This window comes from Sturnira hondurensis, unplaced genomic scaffold, assembly GCF_014824575.4.
Source record: "Sturnira hondurensis isolate 20B ecotype Veracruz unplaced genomic scaffold, ASM1482457v3 Scaffold0000167, whole genome shotgun sequence".
Lineage (NCBI taxonomy): Eukaryota > Metazoa > Chordata > Mammalia > Chiroptera > Phyllostomidae > Sturnira > Sturnira hondurensis.
In genome coordinates, this window is record NW_028072798.1 from 11746390 (window position 1) to 11762954 (window position 16565).

The 16565-nt window shown below is 58.6% G+C and overlaps 1 protein-coding gene across 3 annotated transcripts in view; it reads left to right on the forward strand.

The window, feature by feature from the left end:
* Positions 1-7780, forward strand: part of FAM120B (family with sequence similarity 120 member B) — a 42860-nt gene extending 35080 nt beyond the window's left edge. Inside the window, exons 10-11 of one of the 3 annotated variants that reach the window (XM_037065312.1) lie at positions 544-595; positions 2224-2459. In XM_037065312.1, coding sequence (XP_036921207.1) covers positions 544-595; positions 2224-2263 — 92 coding nt within the window. In that variant the 3' untranslated portion in view covers positions 2264-2459. The other 2 variants (XM_037065375.1, XM_037065457.1) reach the window with 2 other exon arrangements.
* The last annotated feature ends 8785 nt before the right edge of the window (positions 7781-16565 follow it).

Here is a 16565-nt window from a genome sequence, read left to right on the forward strand (position 1 = left end):
AGCTGGGGCCTGGGAGAGGTGTGAGCAACAGGGACCCCACAGTCCAGAGGGTGGGCGGCTCCCCCAGGCAGAAGCATGACGGATACTGTTGGACATGGAGACTGACCACTTCTTTCACTTGCAGGGCAGCCCTGTCCGGGGAAGGCAGAGGTCAGCCAGCTGCACTGGGCGGCAGGGAACCCCAGGCCCAGCTGCAGAAGGAGCCCCGTGCTGCTTTTTCCATACTTGGCACAGTGTCCCCCATGGGCCATCTGCCTGTGAGGCTCCGTTCCCAAGTGTCCTTGGCAGACAGCAGGGCTGGAGTCAGGAGCAGTTCTCACTCGGCCCCTTCCACTCCCAGTTCAGCTCCCGATTAATTGCTTCCTGCTGCATTGGAACAGTTGTAGGGCAGAGTCCAGTGCCAGGCGGCCCTGGGGTGGGGGAGGCTGGACCCGATGCACAACTTGGCAGGTTGTCTGTGCAGCCAGAGAGGTGCGGTGTCCGCTGCGCGGAGTTTCGGCTGATTTCATCCTGAGCTTTGGTTTTCCTGTCTGTTTGTTACAGGAAGCCGACACCACGAGCCTGACCCCTGGAGAAGACACACACCGTCTTCCGGGTAAGTCTCTAGAGCGAGGCAGCTCGCCCGCAGTGAGAGTGGTGCCTGCACGACACACACTCCGTGTCCAGTGCCAAACCGGACAGGGGCTCCGCTGTGAGATCCTGCTGACACGCACCCAAGTTCGCTTGGCTTTGGGAAGACTCTGCTTTCTCCAGAAACAGTGTAGAGGGGACACATGAGGAGTCGGGCCTTGGGACCCCATGTCTCCCTCCGTCAGTGGCACAACAGTCACCTGCCAGCTCCTTGGAAGGGGAGGGTGGCCTTGGGACCTGGACTGGCTTTCCATAGAAGGAAAAACATCCTTTTCAGTGACTTCTCCCTCATGCCCTATTTTAAAAGCGTTTGTTGACTTATTTTTGGACGTTGTGGCTGACCCTATGGCTGCAAACAGTCAACCATTAGCATTTTCCTTCCAGCCTCACCGCCCCCCCACCCCTTGTCCTGGAGGGAAGGTGTGTTTTCAGTGAGTTGGAGTGTCATTGTCCTGCCTTGTGCTGACCTCGCCCATGTGGGCTGTGCGCTGTTGCCCAGGTCAACGTCTCAGCAGACATGACGACATGACGTTGAAGGGCTCCAGGGATCAGCTCTCGTCACCAGTTCCAATCAAAGGCCATCCTTCCAGCTTTATCTCCTCTGGGTCCCCAGAAGCATTTGCACAGAAAAAGAAGTAACCCCTTCTCCCTTCCTTGGGGGAGAGTTAGCCCCACGGGGCACTCCGTGTGGGGCTCACGGCTCAGGTGGCTCCTGGCTGTGCTTCTGTGTGTTGTCCCCACTCGTGGCCCCAGCTCAGAGTTTTCACTCTGCCTGTGTGTGGGTGACTCGGGACCTCAGAACAACCCTGGGCACCAGACAGGAAGCCTGGGGAGCAGTCAGTGGCAGAGGGCCAGCTCAGTCAGGGTGGAGCTGGCCTGGGGTGTGCTCACGGTGGTGCTGTAACCCTTAAAACACTTCAAACAAAGGCAGGTTCGGGGTGGTCCTTTATGTCCAAGAATCTCCAGATAACCCAAGAATTGAAATTGTAAGCTCAATAACCTTTGGAGTATTGATAAGGATCAGAAGCTGAAAGTCAGGCCTTTCCTCGAAGCCATCACCCCCGAGTCTGGAGAGCGGGTGGGGACTGCCCAGTGTCATCTGGGTCGCACGCCCTGCCTGCGGCCCCAGCTCTCAGAGGTGTCCATGCAGGGCAGCCCTCCTCCAAACAGAATGGCCCTAAGTGCATCCTCTGTCCGTGAGTGCGTTCGGGGAGCCGCCTGACTCGAGCTCCGTGTGCACAGCCCCAGGCTTCGTCCTGTGCTGGCCCAGTCGGCACTTCCCGGAGAAGGGCCAGTACCCCACATCCCCGCTCATCTGCCTGTCCTCTGAGTGCGGCAGCCTCACACTCGCGTGGCTCCTCCGGCTGGGTGCTGGCAGACTCAGCTGCTGTTCACACACGTCTCGTAGGGCCTGCAGCCTTGCTTCCGAGGTCCGGGAATACTTCTCGTTCCTCTTAGGGTTCTTGTTTTCTCTCGAAATCTTGAAATTCTGTTCCTTTCGTTTCTGCTAATTTTAAACCACCGCTACATCTAAAAGTTTCATTTCTTTGCTGTTTCTTTGCACAACTTTTGAGTAAGATTCTCCTCCCTTAGACTACCCGGCAACCCCCACAATAACTGTTCCCTGTCATGACATCCCGGTTTCAGCTGGTCGGTGGGACATTTGTGTTCAGTACGCTCACCTGTGCCGCTGAGTGGGTGTCACTTTTCCACGTTGGAGAGACCGATGTGGTGCACTGTTGTTTTATGAATCATCTCTGCAGTCAAGTCTTCTGATGGAAGTTCCCTGTGTCAGTTTTTAAGTGAAAATAAAACTGTATTTGCCACTCGAAGTTAAACATAACTTCACAGTTCTTTGATCGTTTAGACAACACATCACCTTCCAGTGTGTTGAGATCTTTGTGAAGAAAACCATGTGGCGTTTTGTCCCCTGTGTTTCCCACACCTGCTGCGCTGCTCATGGGATCTCACTCCTCCGTTCTGGTGGCGGCTTGTCCCCTGGGTTTGCGTGTGCTAAGCGCCCCTGCATCCAGGGCCTGAGCACCAGTGACCATGGCCTGTGCCCCTCTCCTGTGCCGTGGGGTTTGTGCGTGAGGGCTGTTTGTCAGGGGCCTTGGCCCGCACCATTCTTTCCTTTGCAGAGTCCTTGTCTGGCTCAGGTATCGGGGTGATGCTGGCCTTGTGACAGAAGGAGTTTTGAAGTGTCCCTTCTCCTTGAGTTTTTTGGACAACTTCGAGAAGGTTTGGCATGACAGTTTTTTTTTAATGTTTGGTAGAATCTGGTCCTGAGCTTTTGTTTTCTGGGAGGTTTTCAATCACTGGTCCAAGCTCCTCTTTCACTGACTGGTCAGTTCAGACTTTCTGTTTCTTTGTGACTCAGTCTTGAAAGGTTGTATGTTTCTAGGGATGTTCCTGTTTCTTCCAGGTTGCCTGGTGATTGGTGTGTGGTTGTTCACAGTGGTCTCTCAGGATCCTTTGTATTTCTGATACTCGTTGTGATGTCCCCTTTTCTGTTCATAATTTTATTTATTTGGGTCATCTCTCTTCTTCTCTTGGTTGGTTTGTCAATTTTGCGTATCTTTTCAAAAAACTAACTTAGTTTTCTTGATCTTTTTTGTTGTCCTTGTTGTCTGTGTATTATTAATTCCTGCTCTCACCTCTATTATTTCCTTCGTTATGCTGTCTTTTGGTTTCACCTGTTCTTTCTCTACGTCTTTTTTAAAAATATTTTATTTATTTATCTTTAGACGGGAAGGGAAGGAGAGAAGGAGAGAAAGATCAATGTATGGTTGCCTCTCATGAGTCCCCTGCTGGGAACTGGCCTGCAACCCAGGCATGTGCCCTGACTGGGAATCAAACCGCGATTGTGTGGTTTGCAGGCCCGCGCTCAACCCACTGAGCTACACCAGCCAGGGCTCTCTAGGTCTTTGAGGGGCAGAGTTAGGTTGTGTGTTTGAGATCATCCTTTTCTCTGAATGTAGATGTTAATATTTCTGTGAGTTAATTTCAGTTAATAACTGTGAGTTTGCTGTCCTTTCACTGTTCATATTTCTTATCTTCTTTTTCATAGATAAGTCCTTTAACAGGACTTATAATTTAACATTTCATATAATAAAGGCTTGGTTATGATGAACTCCTTGAACTTGACCTTATCTGAGAAGCACTTTATCTGTCCTTCCATTCTAAATGAAAGCTTTGCTGGATAGAGCAATCTTGGATGCAGGTCTTTGGATTTCATGACTTGGAATACTTCTTTCCAGCCCCTTCTTACCTGTAAGGTCTTTTGAGAAATCAGCTGACAGTCTGATGGGAACTTCTTTGTAGGTGACTGTCCCCTTATCTCTTGCTGCTTCTAGAATTCTCTCCTTCATATAATCTTGGCTAATGTAATTATGATGTGCCTTGGTGTTTACCTCCTTGGGTGCAACTTCTTTGGGACTCTCTGAGCTTCCTGGATTTCTTGGAAGTCTATTTCCTTTGCCAGACTGGGGGAGTTCTCCTTTATTATTTGTTCAAATAAGTTTTCCACTTGTCGCTCTTCCTCTTCCCCTTCTAGTACCCCTATAATTCGGATGTTGGAACGTTTAAAGATGTCCCGGAGGTTCCTAAGCCTCTCCTCATATTTTTGAATTCTTGTTTCTTCATACTTTTCTGTCTGGTCATTTTTTTCTTCCTTCTGGTCCACTCCCTTGATTTGAGTCCCAGTTTCCTTTCCATCACTATTGGTTTCCTGTGCGTTTCCCTTCATTTTAATTAGTTTAGCCTTCATTTGTTCCTCTAATTTGTGACTAAAGGCAACCAGTTTTGTGAGCATCCTGATCGCCAGTGTTTTGAACTGTGCATCTGAGAGGTTGGCTATTTCTTGGTCGCTTAGAGTTTATTGGCTCTGGGGCTTTGAGTTCTTCTTGAGCCATAATGTTTTGGTCTGTTCGTGCCTGTTACGTATGAGGGGCAGAGCCCTAGGTATTCACCAGGGCGGGACAACTCAGCTGCTGGGTTGTGACGCTGTATGTGGGGGCGGGGGTGGTCAAAGAGGGGCAATGGCGGCCCCCTCTGCCGCTTCCCACCACTGGGGCCTGCGCCGTCTGTCTCACTGCTCGCTCCTTCACTGGTTTATCTGCGCGCGAATGTGTGACGGAGGTCAGCCCGCCACCTTGCGCCCTCACTGGGTCCACCTGTTGCTACCCCACACCTGGGATCCACCAACGGCTGCCTGCACGCCTGGGTCGGTCCGGCGGATCTTTCCTGCCGGACCCCGCTCTGCCGCTGGCTCCGCCCCTCTTACCAGTCTGGCTGAATGGTTTGTTGTTGTCCAACTTCCATATAGTTCAGTTTTCTATGTTTTGGTTGCGTTTTTGTTACTAAAACTTTGTTGTCTTTAAACTTGGTTGTGCGAGGAGGCACAGTGTTTCTACCTATGCTTCCATCTTGGCCAGGAGTTCTAGACATCCTTTTTTTTTTTAGACATCCTTTTTAATTTCCTTTTTTATTTCTTCCTTGACCCATTAGTTAAGAGCGTGTTGTTTTATTCCCACAGATTTGTGAAATCTCCAGTTCTCCTCCTCTAGTTTCATAGCTCTGTGATAGGAAAATACCCTTGATACTGTTTCAGTCGTCTTAACTCTTTACGGCTCGTGTGCTGCCCCACACGCTCCCTGTCCAGGGCATTCCACATGTGCTCGGGAAGAATGTGCATCCTGCCACCCGCTCGGTGACACTGCTGCAGCGTGGAGCCCTCTGTGGCCTGCAGGGCCCTTCAGCACTCACACTTCTTTGCTTTCATCGCAGAAAACGGTATTGAGACCAGAGTCCTACAGCCAGAGTAGCATTCCAGTGCAGGAGGAAAAGGTGACACGTTTTCAGGAGTCAGGAAACTTCGGCCTGCAGACCCTTCCAGAAGAAAACAGGCTCCAGCAGGACCGGCCTGTCATCGCAGCAGAACGCACGGCCTCACCGACGTCCTGAAGCGAGAAGGGAGGGTAGAGAGTATTTTAAATAATGCCTGACAAGTTTCCCAAATTTGATTAAAGACATGAACCTACAGATCCAAGAAGCTCAACCAGCTCCAGCTACGATGAGCTCAGCCCACAGGACACACTGTAACCCAGTCCTCGAGGACCAGAGACCGAGATGGGGGTCTTCAGGACGGCTCAAGGGAGGTGGCTCCTTAAAGGCAGAGCCCCTCAGCCACCTTTTCGCTGCTCATGTGTCAGAAATCCTTGTTCAGCAACATCTGCAGACTGCGTCTGGGCTCCGGCCTGTAAGGGGGAAGGAAGCCCATGTGGGCAGGTGTTGCCATCCCAGGGGGCTCCCAAGCCAGAGCTTCCAGGAGAGGCCCAGCAGGAGAGCCTGGAGCCTGGCTCAGGGCACCCCACAGCCTGGCGCCCTCTGAGACGCACGTCTGCCCAGGGAGGTGGCTCGGAGCTCACACACGGCCTCCTGACCGAGGCCTCCGCAGCGGCGTGGCAACAGTTTCCTTTCTCCCTCCTCTCTGCTCTGCTATGTGTCTGGGGGCCAGACACACTCGCTCTCTGGTGTTTCGCTCCACGTTGCGTGAAGTGTCCTCTTATCTTTTCTGTCTGTTCTTTCGTTGTGCTGTTTTTAAGTTCTGAGCACCTACAAGGTTTTGTTTTTAGACAGACAAAAGTGCAGTCGTCCGGCTCCATCACGGGCGCTTCCTCCAGGGGCGGAGGCTGATTACACAGGCAGCGTCTGGGGTCCCGCCTTCGTAGACAGTTCCTCCAGGTTTCTCTCTCTCTGTATGTGTTTGTTCTGGTCTGTGTTTCTACTTTCTCAAGTGCCTGGTGACTCTGAGTGTCTTCTCATTTCAAAGAGGCCTCAAAAAGGTGGCTGAGCATGTGTGCCCGGTGGGCGTGGAGCCAGGTCCCTGGGGAGTCACGGCACTGGACCCTGTGCTTCACCCCAGGGGACGGTGTCCCAGAGAAGGAGCGACATGGAGGGGTGGCAGAATTAAGACGGGCGGGTGCAGCCCCATGGGACCATGGGAGGCTGGAGAAAAGCCCAGGATGACCCCCAGTTTCTAATGGGTGTTGTTGAGGTTTCCACCCCTGGGTGTTCCCGTTGGCTTGGGTGGGAAACAGGGGAAGAAGAAGAAGTGGAGATGGGCCATCAGCTCTGGGTATTTTGTGATCGACATGCACCTCACACCTTCAGGCACACTCACACCCCCGGTGGGACCCCATCAGTCAGAGCCGTGGCCAGCAGACCCCTCGCGTCCTTAACAGGCAGCAGGAGCAGGAGGCCCTCACGGGTCGGGGCTGGTCAGAGGTGTCCGGCCAACTCACAGCCCATCGCTTGTGTTCCAGGTGGTCCACCTGACGCCTCTGCCACGCCTGCTGCGCCCTCTCACGGCTGGAGAGGGCGTTCCTTTGATCTGGAACATGGATGTGAAGTTGGCACGTCTCTCTCACGTGCTGGCACTGACGTGATGATGCACCATGTGTCCCTGTCATCGGCGCAGCGCAGCCATGACAGAAGCTGCACGGTGTGTGTTCCCCTCCTTTCCACAGGAGCAGCCGGAGTGGGGGGACCCTCATGAGAGTGCAGCTGCTGTTGCCCCAGCCAGCATCCTGTGGCCTCACCCCTCAGAGGGCCCACCTTTGATTAGGGGCTTGTACGTGTGGAGACCCCACAGGGTGGGCCTCGAAGACAAGAAGTCACCCTCCTGCACCAGGCAGGGGCGTCCGGTGTGCCTGGAGAATCGCCTGCAGCCAGTGGCGGGAGTGCCCCCTAAGAGCTGCCCTTGAACCTGTCCCACCTGGGCTGTCACAGCCCCTGCTTCCTCCCAGTGGCCGCCCAGGCTCCAGCCCCAGGCGCTCTTGTCAAGGCTTCTGGTGCAGACACAGCTTTGGATGGCTGGATTCCTCGTTTAAATTGTCAGAAGTGCCACTGGGTCTCGAGGTCTGGGTCTCCCGCTGGTCTGTGGGGATGACAGGCCTGTGGTCACCTCTCTGCCTGCGGGTGCACAGCCCCCCACCTCCTGTCAGCGAGGTGCCCGGGGCAGGTGCCCCTGCTCTGTCTGCACAGACTGGGGGTGGCGCCCCCTCCAAGGGGGCGGGGGGTAGTCTGAGTGCCTGTTTGTGACGTGTTGCCAAATACAAACACTTTGTCTGCTGTTAGTGATGAGAACACGTGGCTGTTTTCCTTCTGCTTTTCATCTGGACCTGTCGTTCAAGTTGCAAACCTGGAAAGCACCAGGGGGTGCTAGGGACCAGGCAGGGTCTGGCTGGGCTGCCCGTGGGTCCTGGGCCGTCCCGGTCCCCCACATGACACCTCCGGTGTTGCCGTCGGTGGGTGGGGTTTGCTCAGCAGGGCTTCCCAACTGCAGGCCCGCGTGTGCCCTGGAAGGGCCACAAGTGGTGCTGCCTGTCAGCGTGCTGCTGTCACTGGGACACGCAGTGGAGCCCACATACCTGGGCCTTTCTGGTCTAGCCTCCAGCCCGCAGTCCCATCGAGGACCCCTCCACCTGTCTCTGTCTCCCTGGGTGGGGGGGGTCCTCCTGCCCTGAGCCAGCAGAGCACCTGCCCCCGCACGCCGCTGCCACATGCCAGCGTCTTCCTTGGGGACTGGGCTCAGCAGGGGCCCCGCCTGGCCTATGCCACCTGGACCTTTGTAGCAGGAGTGACCTCAGGTCTGTGTCACAGGGAAGGAGGAGGGGACACTGCAGGCCGGTGGTGGCTGTGGAGTCTCACGTGAGTCGCGTGCTTCTGAAGCGCTGGTCACCGGGATTCAGTGCCTCACGCGGTGTCTAGGTCTCAGTGCCCGAGAGATTAGACTTCCTCTTTTTCATCCTCTGAACTGTGTTTTGTGTGAAATTCCAAGTTCCCTCAGCACCTGCCACTTCGGAAGGACAGTAAGTCATCAGCCATGTTTCCTGACCACCACACAGAAGCATCGAGACACAAAAGGAAGAGAGCATGTAAGTGTGAGTGTGTCGTCATGTGTGAGCTTGACTTTGTGTGAACCTGTGTGTGTGAGCCTGTGTAGCCTGTGTGCTGAAATAGTTGTGACTCACAGCTCAGGGGTGGTCCCTCCCACTGTCCTGGGAACAGCTGGGCCTGTGCTGTCCCTCATCACTCTGTGCCCAAGTCCGCCTGCCGTGTCCCCTTGTCGTGTGGGCTCTGCTGACTGTGATGTTGTCAGGCCAACGCGTGGCCGTCCCTTGGCAGAAATGGGGCACTTAGTGCCCTGGGCAAGCTGCAGCCCCGTGGGAGGGGCCCCTCGCCCTGCGGTGTGCGACCTGTCTGCCGCCTGCCGAGCGCTGCGGCCTGGCCTGCCACAAGCCAGCCGCTCGCCTGTTACTCCAGCGAACGCTGGTGCTCACCTTCTCTGTCTCGGCTATTGCCTCCCACGGGCTCTTTGTGGAGAGGGAGCTGGGCGAAGACGGGGCGGGCACTGCAGGCCTGGCCATGGGATGTGAGTCGTGATGACGAAGACCAGCCAGCAACTGGCCGGCATCTCAGCTCCTTTTCCCCTGCGCTGAGCCAGATGCACTCACAGTTCCTAGATGATTGGAAACATCACCCAAATCCCTTCAGTCTGGTGACGGCTGAGGCCACGTGGTCTGTGTCATGTGCCCCGAGGCCTTTCTTCTTCACCTGCAACTTCGAGCACAGTGACTGGGCCTGGGGAGCCAGCAGCCCCAAGCCCACCCTGTGAACAGCAGACCCGTCCCTACCCTCCCAGGTAGTTGTGGGGCCCAAGCACTGGACACGGGGACACCCTGGAAGTGGGGGAAGGCAGGACGGAGGTGCCCGGGAGCCTCACAGCTGTGCGGAGGAGGCAGGGAAACGAGGGCCACCTGTCCTGTCAGCCACAGTGCAGTGACGGGACGTCGGTGTGCAAGACTATGCTGCCACCCTGGTTTTGTCCACCCACAGCTTGTCCTGGATCAGTGTGGACGGGAAGATGGGCCCAGGGCCTCATGGTGTGTATGCGGAGGTGGCAGAGGGGCTGGACATGGCCCTGACTCTGTGGGGACAGAGCCGCGTGGGGAGCAGGGTGCCTCCACGTCCAATCCACACCCCCTGGGGCCTGGCGCCCCAGCCACCACGTGAGGGGCATGTTCTATGTGTGGCTCCTCGGGTGTGGCACCCAGGCCTGCCAAAGGCAGTGAGGGCACCGGCGGGTCTACCTCGAACCATCTGGCCACGGGACAGAGCTGGGCTTGAGAGGGCCTCCCAGCCACAGCAGCCCCCTCCGTGCAGCACACCCAATGGCCAGAGGCATGTGGGCTGCAGGACACTCGGGCCGGGCCACCCTCTCAGCAGCCCCTGGCCCAGGCCCCTCCCTGTCTGCCTGCGCGGAGCTCGCTGCTGCTGCCCCCTGCACCCAGGTCCTTGCATCTGACCCCACAGCAGCAGCCCCCTGGTCAGCACCTGCTCACGCTGGCTGGCCTGGCAACACCACAGCTGGGACCTCCATCGTCTGCCAAGTAAACATCACATGTTCCAAAGGCAGATGGGGGCACCGTGGCCCCTCTTCACAGGGCCCCTCCTCAGACATCACCTGAGGGGGACAGGCCCAGAACTCAGCACCGCACCTGGCTCAGCTGTGGAAATTTGGAAAGAGCCCCGAGTCAGTGAGTCCATGACACTCAGGGCTCAGCTCCAAGGGGACAGTGGGGACCCAGGTCACCAGGCCTCCTGGAGCGTCTGTGTTCCTGGACCCAGCCCTGTTCAGGCCTCCCCTCTGGTGGCACCAGCCACTGAGCTGCTAGGGCAACAGGGACATCGGCAGGAGGCGGGCGGAGCCAGTGCAAGGGGCCTGTGCCGGCATGCTGCCGCAGATGGGGCTGCCTCCAGGCCGACCCCTGGTGGGGACCCCTCACAATCCCCAGCAGACTCGAAGGGGGCGCTTTCTGCGGGAAGAGGCTCATGCCCCTGCTCACCTCGGCAGCTCTGACCGGAGCACCCAGCAAGCCTGCCTGTCTGTCCCCATGCCCGCTCTCTGAGCGTTGCTGAGGCCACACAACGTTTCTTGGGTGATGCCTGTTTTCATTTTAATGTCATCCTTCATTAATGTGTCCACACAAGTCTTACCCCGGTTTTTTAACCCAGCCTAAAGCTCAGTTTTTCGAGCAAAAACACCTTCAGCCACTACATGGTGTCCGGAACCTCTTCAGTCCTCTCTGGGCTCATTCATGTTAACCAAACAACTCGTGTGTGCCAAGTGCTGAGGTGACCAGGAATGACAGTGCCCGGCCCCGCTCTGCACAGTGTGTCCAGAACATGCAGAGGCCCGGGCCCAAGTCAGGACGCACCCCAGAGCTGAGTCTCGTGGGCCCGAAAGCATGTGGGGGCCAGCGCGTCAGCCGTTGCCCAGTGGGCAGGAGATGCGGGAGCCAGCGCTTTCAGCCAGGTCTTACTGTGCGCGTCACGTTCAAGGGCATTTGTCCGGTCCATGATCACTGAGCACCTCGTGTACACCAGGCAGTGCCCTCCTCTCACACCTACGTCTGTGACAGCGTCTGCCCTCACTGTTACCAGGAGCCCCAAAGTCTAGGAAGGAAAGGTGCTCACACAAAGGTATTGGGTTCGGAGCAGCAGCCGACGTGCAGTGCCCACCAGCAGCATCGATGGGAGACGGTCGGCACTTCCTGCCTTCATTGGGTCATTCCTTAACAAGCAGGAGCAGGCCTGCAACATTCTCCTCCACTCCCTGGTAGAGCAGCAGACGCCGGGGTCCTGTGTCCTCACAGCACCGGGCCAGATGCCATCAGCAGGGTGAGCAGGACCCAGGCCGGGCAGAGGCATGCGTGGCCGACCCGTCACCCCTGGGGTGACTGAGCCCCGGTGCTCCCCTGCTGGAGGCTCCCGGGTGGAGGTGTTGCAGTTTGCAGGGCTACGGCCGCTTGGCGTTTGGGATGCTCAGCTGTGGGGTGGAGGGCCTTTCCGAGGCCCCACAGCAACCGCAGCAGCGTAGTTGTGATGACCCATGAGGCCATGTCCCTCCACGCAACAGGCCCCACCCGGCCAGGAAGACAGAGCCTGGTAAAAAAAAAAAAGGGGGGAGAAAATCATCGTCCACACACATCATGGAATTGTTAGATCTTCCCATATTCTTCCCGCAGCCTTAGAAAACAGATCAGCCCCAAACACAGGTGACTCCAGGTTAAACACAGGTGGGACCACCAAGGTCTGGGCACTGGGTTTTCCAAAGCTCAGAGAAGTTTGGTTTGCCCCCTGGGTGCAGCCTTGCAGGCGCAATGGGACCCCAGCTCAATAGTGATGCGTGTGGCCATGGGTGCCTGAGGAGCCAGCGGGGGTGACAGCCCTCCCCGGGGTTACGGCACAGGAGGGGCTCCGGCACAGGAGGGGCTCCCTCAGGCACTGTCCACTCGTTCTGCACCCTGGGATCTGACCCACTCAGGCCCTAGCCAACATTGGGGACACACAGGGTGGACTGCAGGCCCTGGACCGCCACCCTCCCCACAGCTTCTGTCTGGAGGGTGCACAGCCTTGCACACCGTTTCCCGGGAGACCCTAGCAGGCGGATGGGGACGCTTGGCTTTGTTCCCTGAGCACGGCTGTGGTTCGGGGAGCTGGGACAGCGTCTGGGTCCTGGCTCAGCTGAGACTGATGAGGTGGACGTGGGCCCACGAGTAACCTGAGGGAAAGCACAGACCCCTGGGGCCCCCTCAGCTGGCCCATGTGTTCCTCTAGTCCCTGCACGCTGCCCTTCTGTGCCTCCACCCCGTACCCCGTGAAAAAGACGTGACCGAGCCTCTGCCTGGTCGGTCACTGCTGTGGGTCCGGCCTGCAGGGCACCTCCTGGGCTCCGGGCAGGCCCTCAGGACCGGCAGCCCCAGCAGAACGGGGAAGTTCCCAGAGGGGTGGGGTGTGCACGGTGTGAGAACAGGGTCTGGTGAGTTCATGGGCCAGGGAGCCAGGACAATGGGTTGAGGACGAGGACTGAGGGTGGGTGTGTTCAGCTCTCCCAGTGCCCACCTGCGTGGCCCCGCAGGGCACAACTGCACATCCATGTGCTGCACTGTCTGTGGGAAGCCCAGGACACGGCCAGCTGTGGCAGCACCTGCCTCCTGAGCTGGGTGTGGCATCGGGGCCTGGGGCCCAGCCATAGTGACAGAGCAGAGGTGGCCCAGGGCAGCCCTGCGACGCCCACGTTTGAGCCTTATCTCAAGGGGCTGCGCACAGTTTAGAGAATGCACACAACGAGTCGGCTGCAGCCCCGAGGCGGGATGTCGGGCCACGCGCGCCAGGGACCTGCCCATCGGACTGCGTCTCTGCCCCACCCCAGCAGGACACTGAGGAGGCCCAGGGACTGCCGTGGCTCATTAAGGAAAGTCTGACTTCTCCCCCAGGTAGTCAGGGTCCTTGAGGAAATGCCCTCTGCCTGGCTTTGTGCTCCTACAAGTCCCCCTCGGTCCCACAGAGCCCCGAGCGGCCTGATTCTGCCTGGGCAGGCGCTGAGCGGGCCTGCGTGCTGCCCACCCTCCATCTGTGCCCACCCTGGGCTCACGGAGCATATGCTGCCTGTTGCTCACTGACCATCTGTTTCGGAGCTGATGAAGTGTCCCTGTTACCGTGGTGACAGAGCCCCTGATTGGCGGCAGAACCACAAACATTCCCTCCTCAGGTTTCACTTTTATCTGTGCTCTGGAATGGGGCTGGGGAGGGGCCTGTGGGGCAGGGGGAGGGGCGTGTGGGGCAGGGGCACGGGTGGGGGCAGCCTCCTTCCACCTCTTCCGCTCCCCGTTCTGCCTCCCTGACCAGGCAGAGGAGGGAGTCTCTCAGACAAATCGGAGCACTGGGTGGGCGCTTGTTTTTGTCTGCCGACTCATGACTACAGGGGAACCTCCCAGAATTCCAGGCTGGTGTCTGCGGCTGAGCCTCTGTCCTGGGACCCTCTGTGCCCCCATGCTGTTGTGGGAGCTGTCTGGGCCCTGACAGGGGTGCCCATCCCAGGGCCTCCAGGAGGCTCCCTGGCTGTGCAGCCCCCGGAGGCTGTGTCTGCAGCTCGAGGGGCCTGAAGGGCGTCGGGGTGTCCCTAGCTGTCCCCAAAGGAGACAGAGCGAGTCCTGTGAGCTGTGCTGCCGGCACAGGTGGCAGAGGCCGACCCTCTGTGCATCTGGGGCAAAACTGAGCCTTTGTTATTGGGGGCGGGGGGGGGTTGAGCCCTAAATTGAGTGACTCAAAGTCTGGATTCTGTTCATCCCACTAATTGTCCATCTGGTAGCCAGGGTGGGGGAGGGGCTGTGGCTGCGGGAGGGACGCTGTCTGAGGCTCTGCTGATGGCTCTGGGGAGACTCGTCCCTGCACACCGAGGCCTGTGGGGCCCAGAGCTGTGTACACAGGGACATGGTGTGACGGTCCCCTCCCAGAAAGAAGGGCACCAGCTGTGCTGCGCACTGTCTGTGGGGCTGGGCACGCCTGCGTCCAGGGTCTGCCTGGGCCCTTCAGCCTCCATGAGGCCATGCCCGGGCCTGGGCAGAGTGGACGACTCCAGCCACCTGGGCACCTGCCGTGTTCCACAGCCACTGGGAAGCCGGGGTCCCTGGGCCATGCCCTGCTGGCTCCCCAACACATCGCACTGCCCACAGCCTGTCCCGCAGGCCCTAGGGAAGGCCAGCTGGCCCACGCTCGGCGCTAGTGGGGGGCACCGGTCCCCAGAATCCACCCCATTCACTTTACTAGCCCGTCTGCGCTTCAGAAAGTGGCCTCCCCAGGCCGCGGGGTGCCGCCACGGCAGTCTCCACCCTCCCGAGGCCCCTCTGCCTCTGGTAGGACGCCAAGCATAATGGAGCAGGGGCTTTGGGCCTGACAGCGCCCTGCGTCCTTCGGCAGTGCTGTGTGAGGGAGACTGAAATCCGCCTCCAGACCGCCTTCGAGTGTGTGCTCACGGTCACCGAGCGGACGCCAGGTCTCACCCACCGCAAACCTCCTGCCGGCCGGGTGCTGAGGGTCCAGCTGGCTCCCTCCCCAGCCCTCGTCTGCGCCCTCCTCCCGACAGGCGCGCTGGAAGAGCGCGTCTCCTGCTGCTTGGGTGGAGGGTGGGAACTGCTGCTCACGTCCCATCCCAAGGGGGTGTCGGAGTCACCCCAGAGAGCACCAATGTCACGGCCACTCAGAGACAGGCAGAGAGAAGGCCATCAACCAACCCAACACCAGACCAGCTGCTAGCTGACTCTGCCTCAGTCGCCGGCAGGCGGGGCCCACACAGGCCCGCAGGGCTGTGTGCCATGACCGAGTTCTTCTTTGTTCATGGTGAAATGGCCCGATAGTAGGTGCGTCCGTGGAAATTGCACCTAACAGAGCACAAGATAAAAACGGCACGCTCACCCTTACAGGTTCTGCCACAGGCTGTCCACGACGCGACACCCATTCTGTTTCTAAAAAAGCTTCTGGCAACTTAGAAACCAACTGCACCATCCCAGGCAGTGACCTCTTGGGCCCTGCAGCCCAGCACCTTGGGGAGCAGGGGACGTCGGGGATACGCCACACTCACCGCCCTGCGCAGCCTTGCTTCCTTCCAGCCCGACCCGGTCCGTGTCCTCTGCCTGGGATGGGCCGGCGTGGGCCAGAGGGCCTCTCGAAGCCCCCGCTCTGCCCGCTCTGGCCGAATGTCCTCAAGCTCTGTTGTCAGGTCCAGCTGCAACCCTCAGCACCTCGTCAGCCAGTCTCAGGCTGCCCAGGACGGCAGACCTGGGTCCCACCCAGACCTCAGGCAGGTGGGCCTGAGAATCTGCCTTGCAGCAAGTTCCAAGGAGTCACTGGTGCTGTGGCCGGGGACCAGGCTCCAGGGACCCAGGACATATGTGGGTGCTGCTCTGTGGCACCTGAGAGCTGGTGGAAGATCTAGGGCCACCTCAGCCCCGTGACAGCCCTGAGGGCAGAAGGCACACATCACAGGGCAGACCAGCTGCTCAGACCTGTGCGTGTGCGTGTGTGCCCATGGGCACAGGAGTGTGCCTCGCCCGGAGCCCTGGTCCCGGAGGCCAGCGCCTGCCCACTCGGTCCCCACCTTTGCAAGTGTGTGGACGACACAGCTGAACACCTCGGAAGCCCTTCCTCCCTGATCAGGGACCCGGCCCAGCGTCAGCAGCTGCTTGGTGGCCTTCAGGTCCCCACCCTCTCTGGGGCTTGTTCCTGCCCTGTGGCCTCTGGGCAAACAAGCTGCTTCCGGAGTCTGCCTTCCCACATTGGTGAAAATCAGGACAGGGGGGCCGGGCTCTGCAGACACCCTGAGCACGAGGTGCTGCTCCTGTCCCTGCTGCTGCCACTTGTTCCGGATGCACCAGGGCAACCCCCCGACGGGCAGGTAAGGGAGCCGCCGGGCCCATTCTCCCACAGGCTGTACCTGCCACGTCCCTGGGTACCAGCTCTGGTTCTGGTTCTGGTTCTGGGAGCACAGTCGGCACCACGTCACTGTCACAAATCCATTCCCAGCTGAGGAGACTCCACGCCCACCCTGCCCACCTCCCCGAGGGTCATCACCGCATCACAGATGGGCCGTCAGAGCAGGGGGCGACGTCCAACTGCCGTCTGCACGAGGGACGGGTGGCCCAGCTGCCTGGCACGTGGGGAGGGCCTGGTGAGCACCGGTGAGCTCCTGCCTCTTGGCCACAAGTTCAGTTCCTGTTTTCATGACCAACACGTCCCTGTGGGTCTTTCCGCCATCCCACCCACATAAAGTAGTGTCTGGCCCTTGGTCCGCCTCTCTGTTGTGCCTGGAATGGCCTCCTTGGTGCAGCCCGATCTGCCGGCGTCAACCATAGTAACCAGGTCCTAGAGGACCTCAGCAAGTGGGCGGGTCTCCCCACAGAACAGGAAGTCGTGAGGCACGGAGCTCCGGGGGACGTCTGCACTCACTGGCGATAGGACGTGGGCGAGCATCTGTCCTCTCAGTCACAGCATGGCTGTAGCAGCCCCAGCAGTCACACGTTCATGTGAGC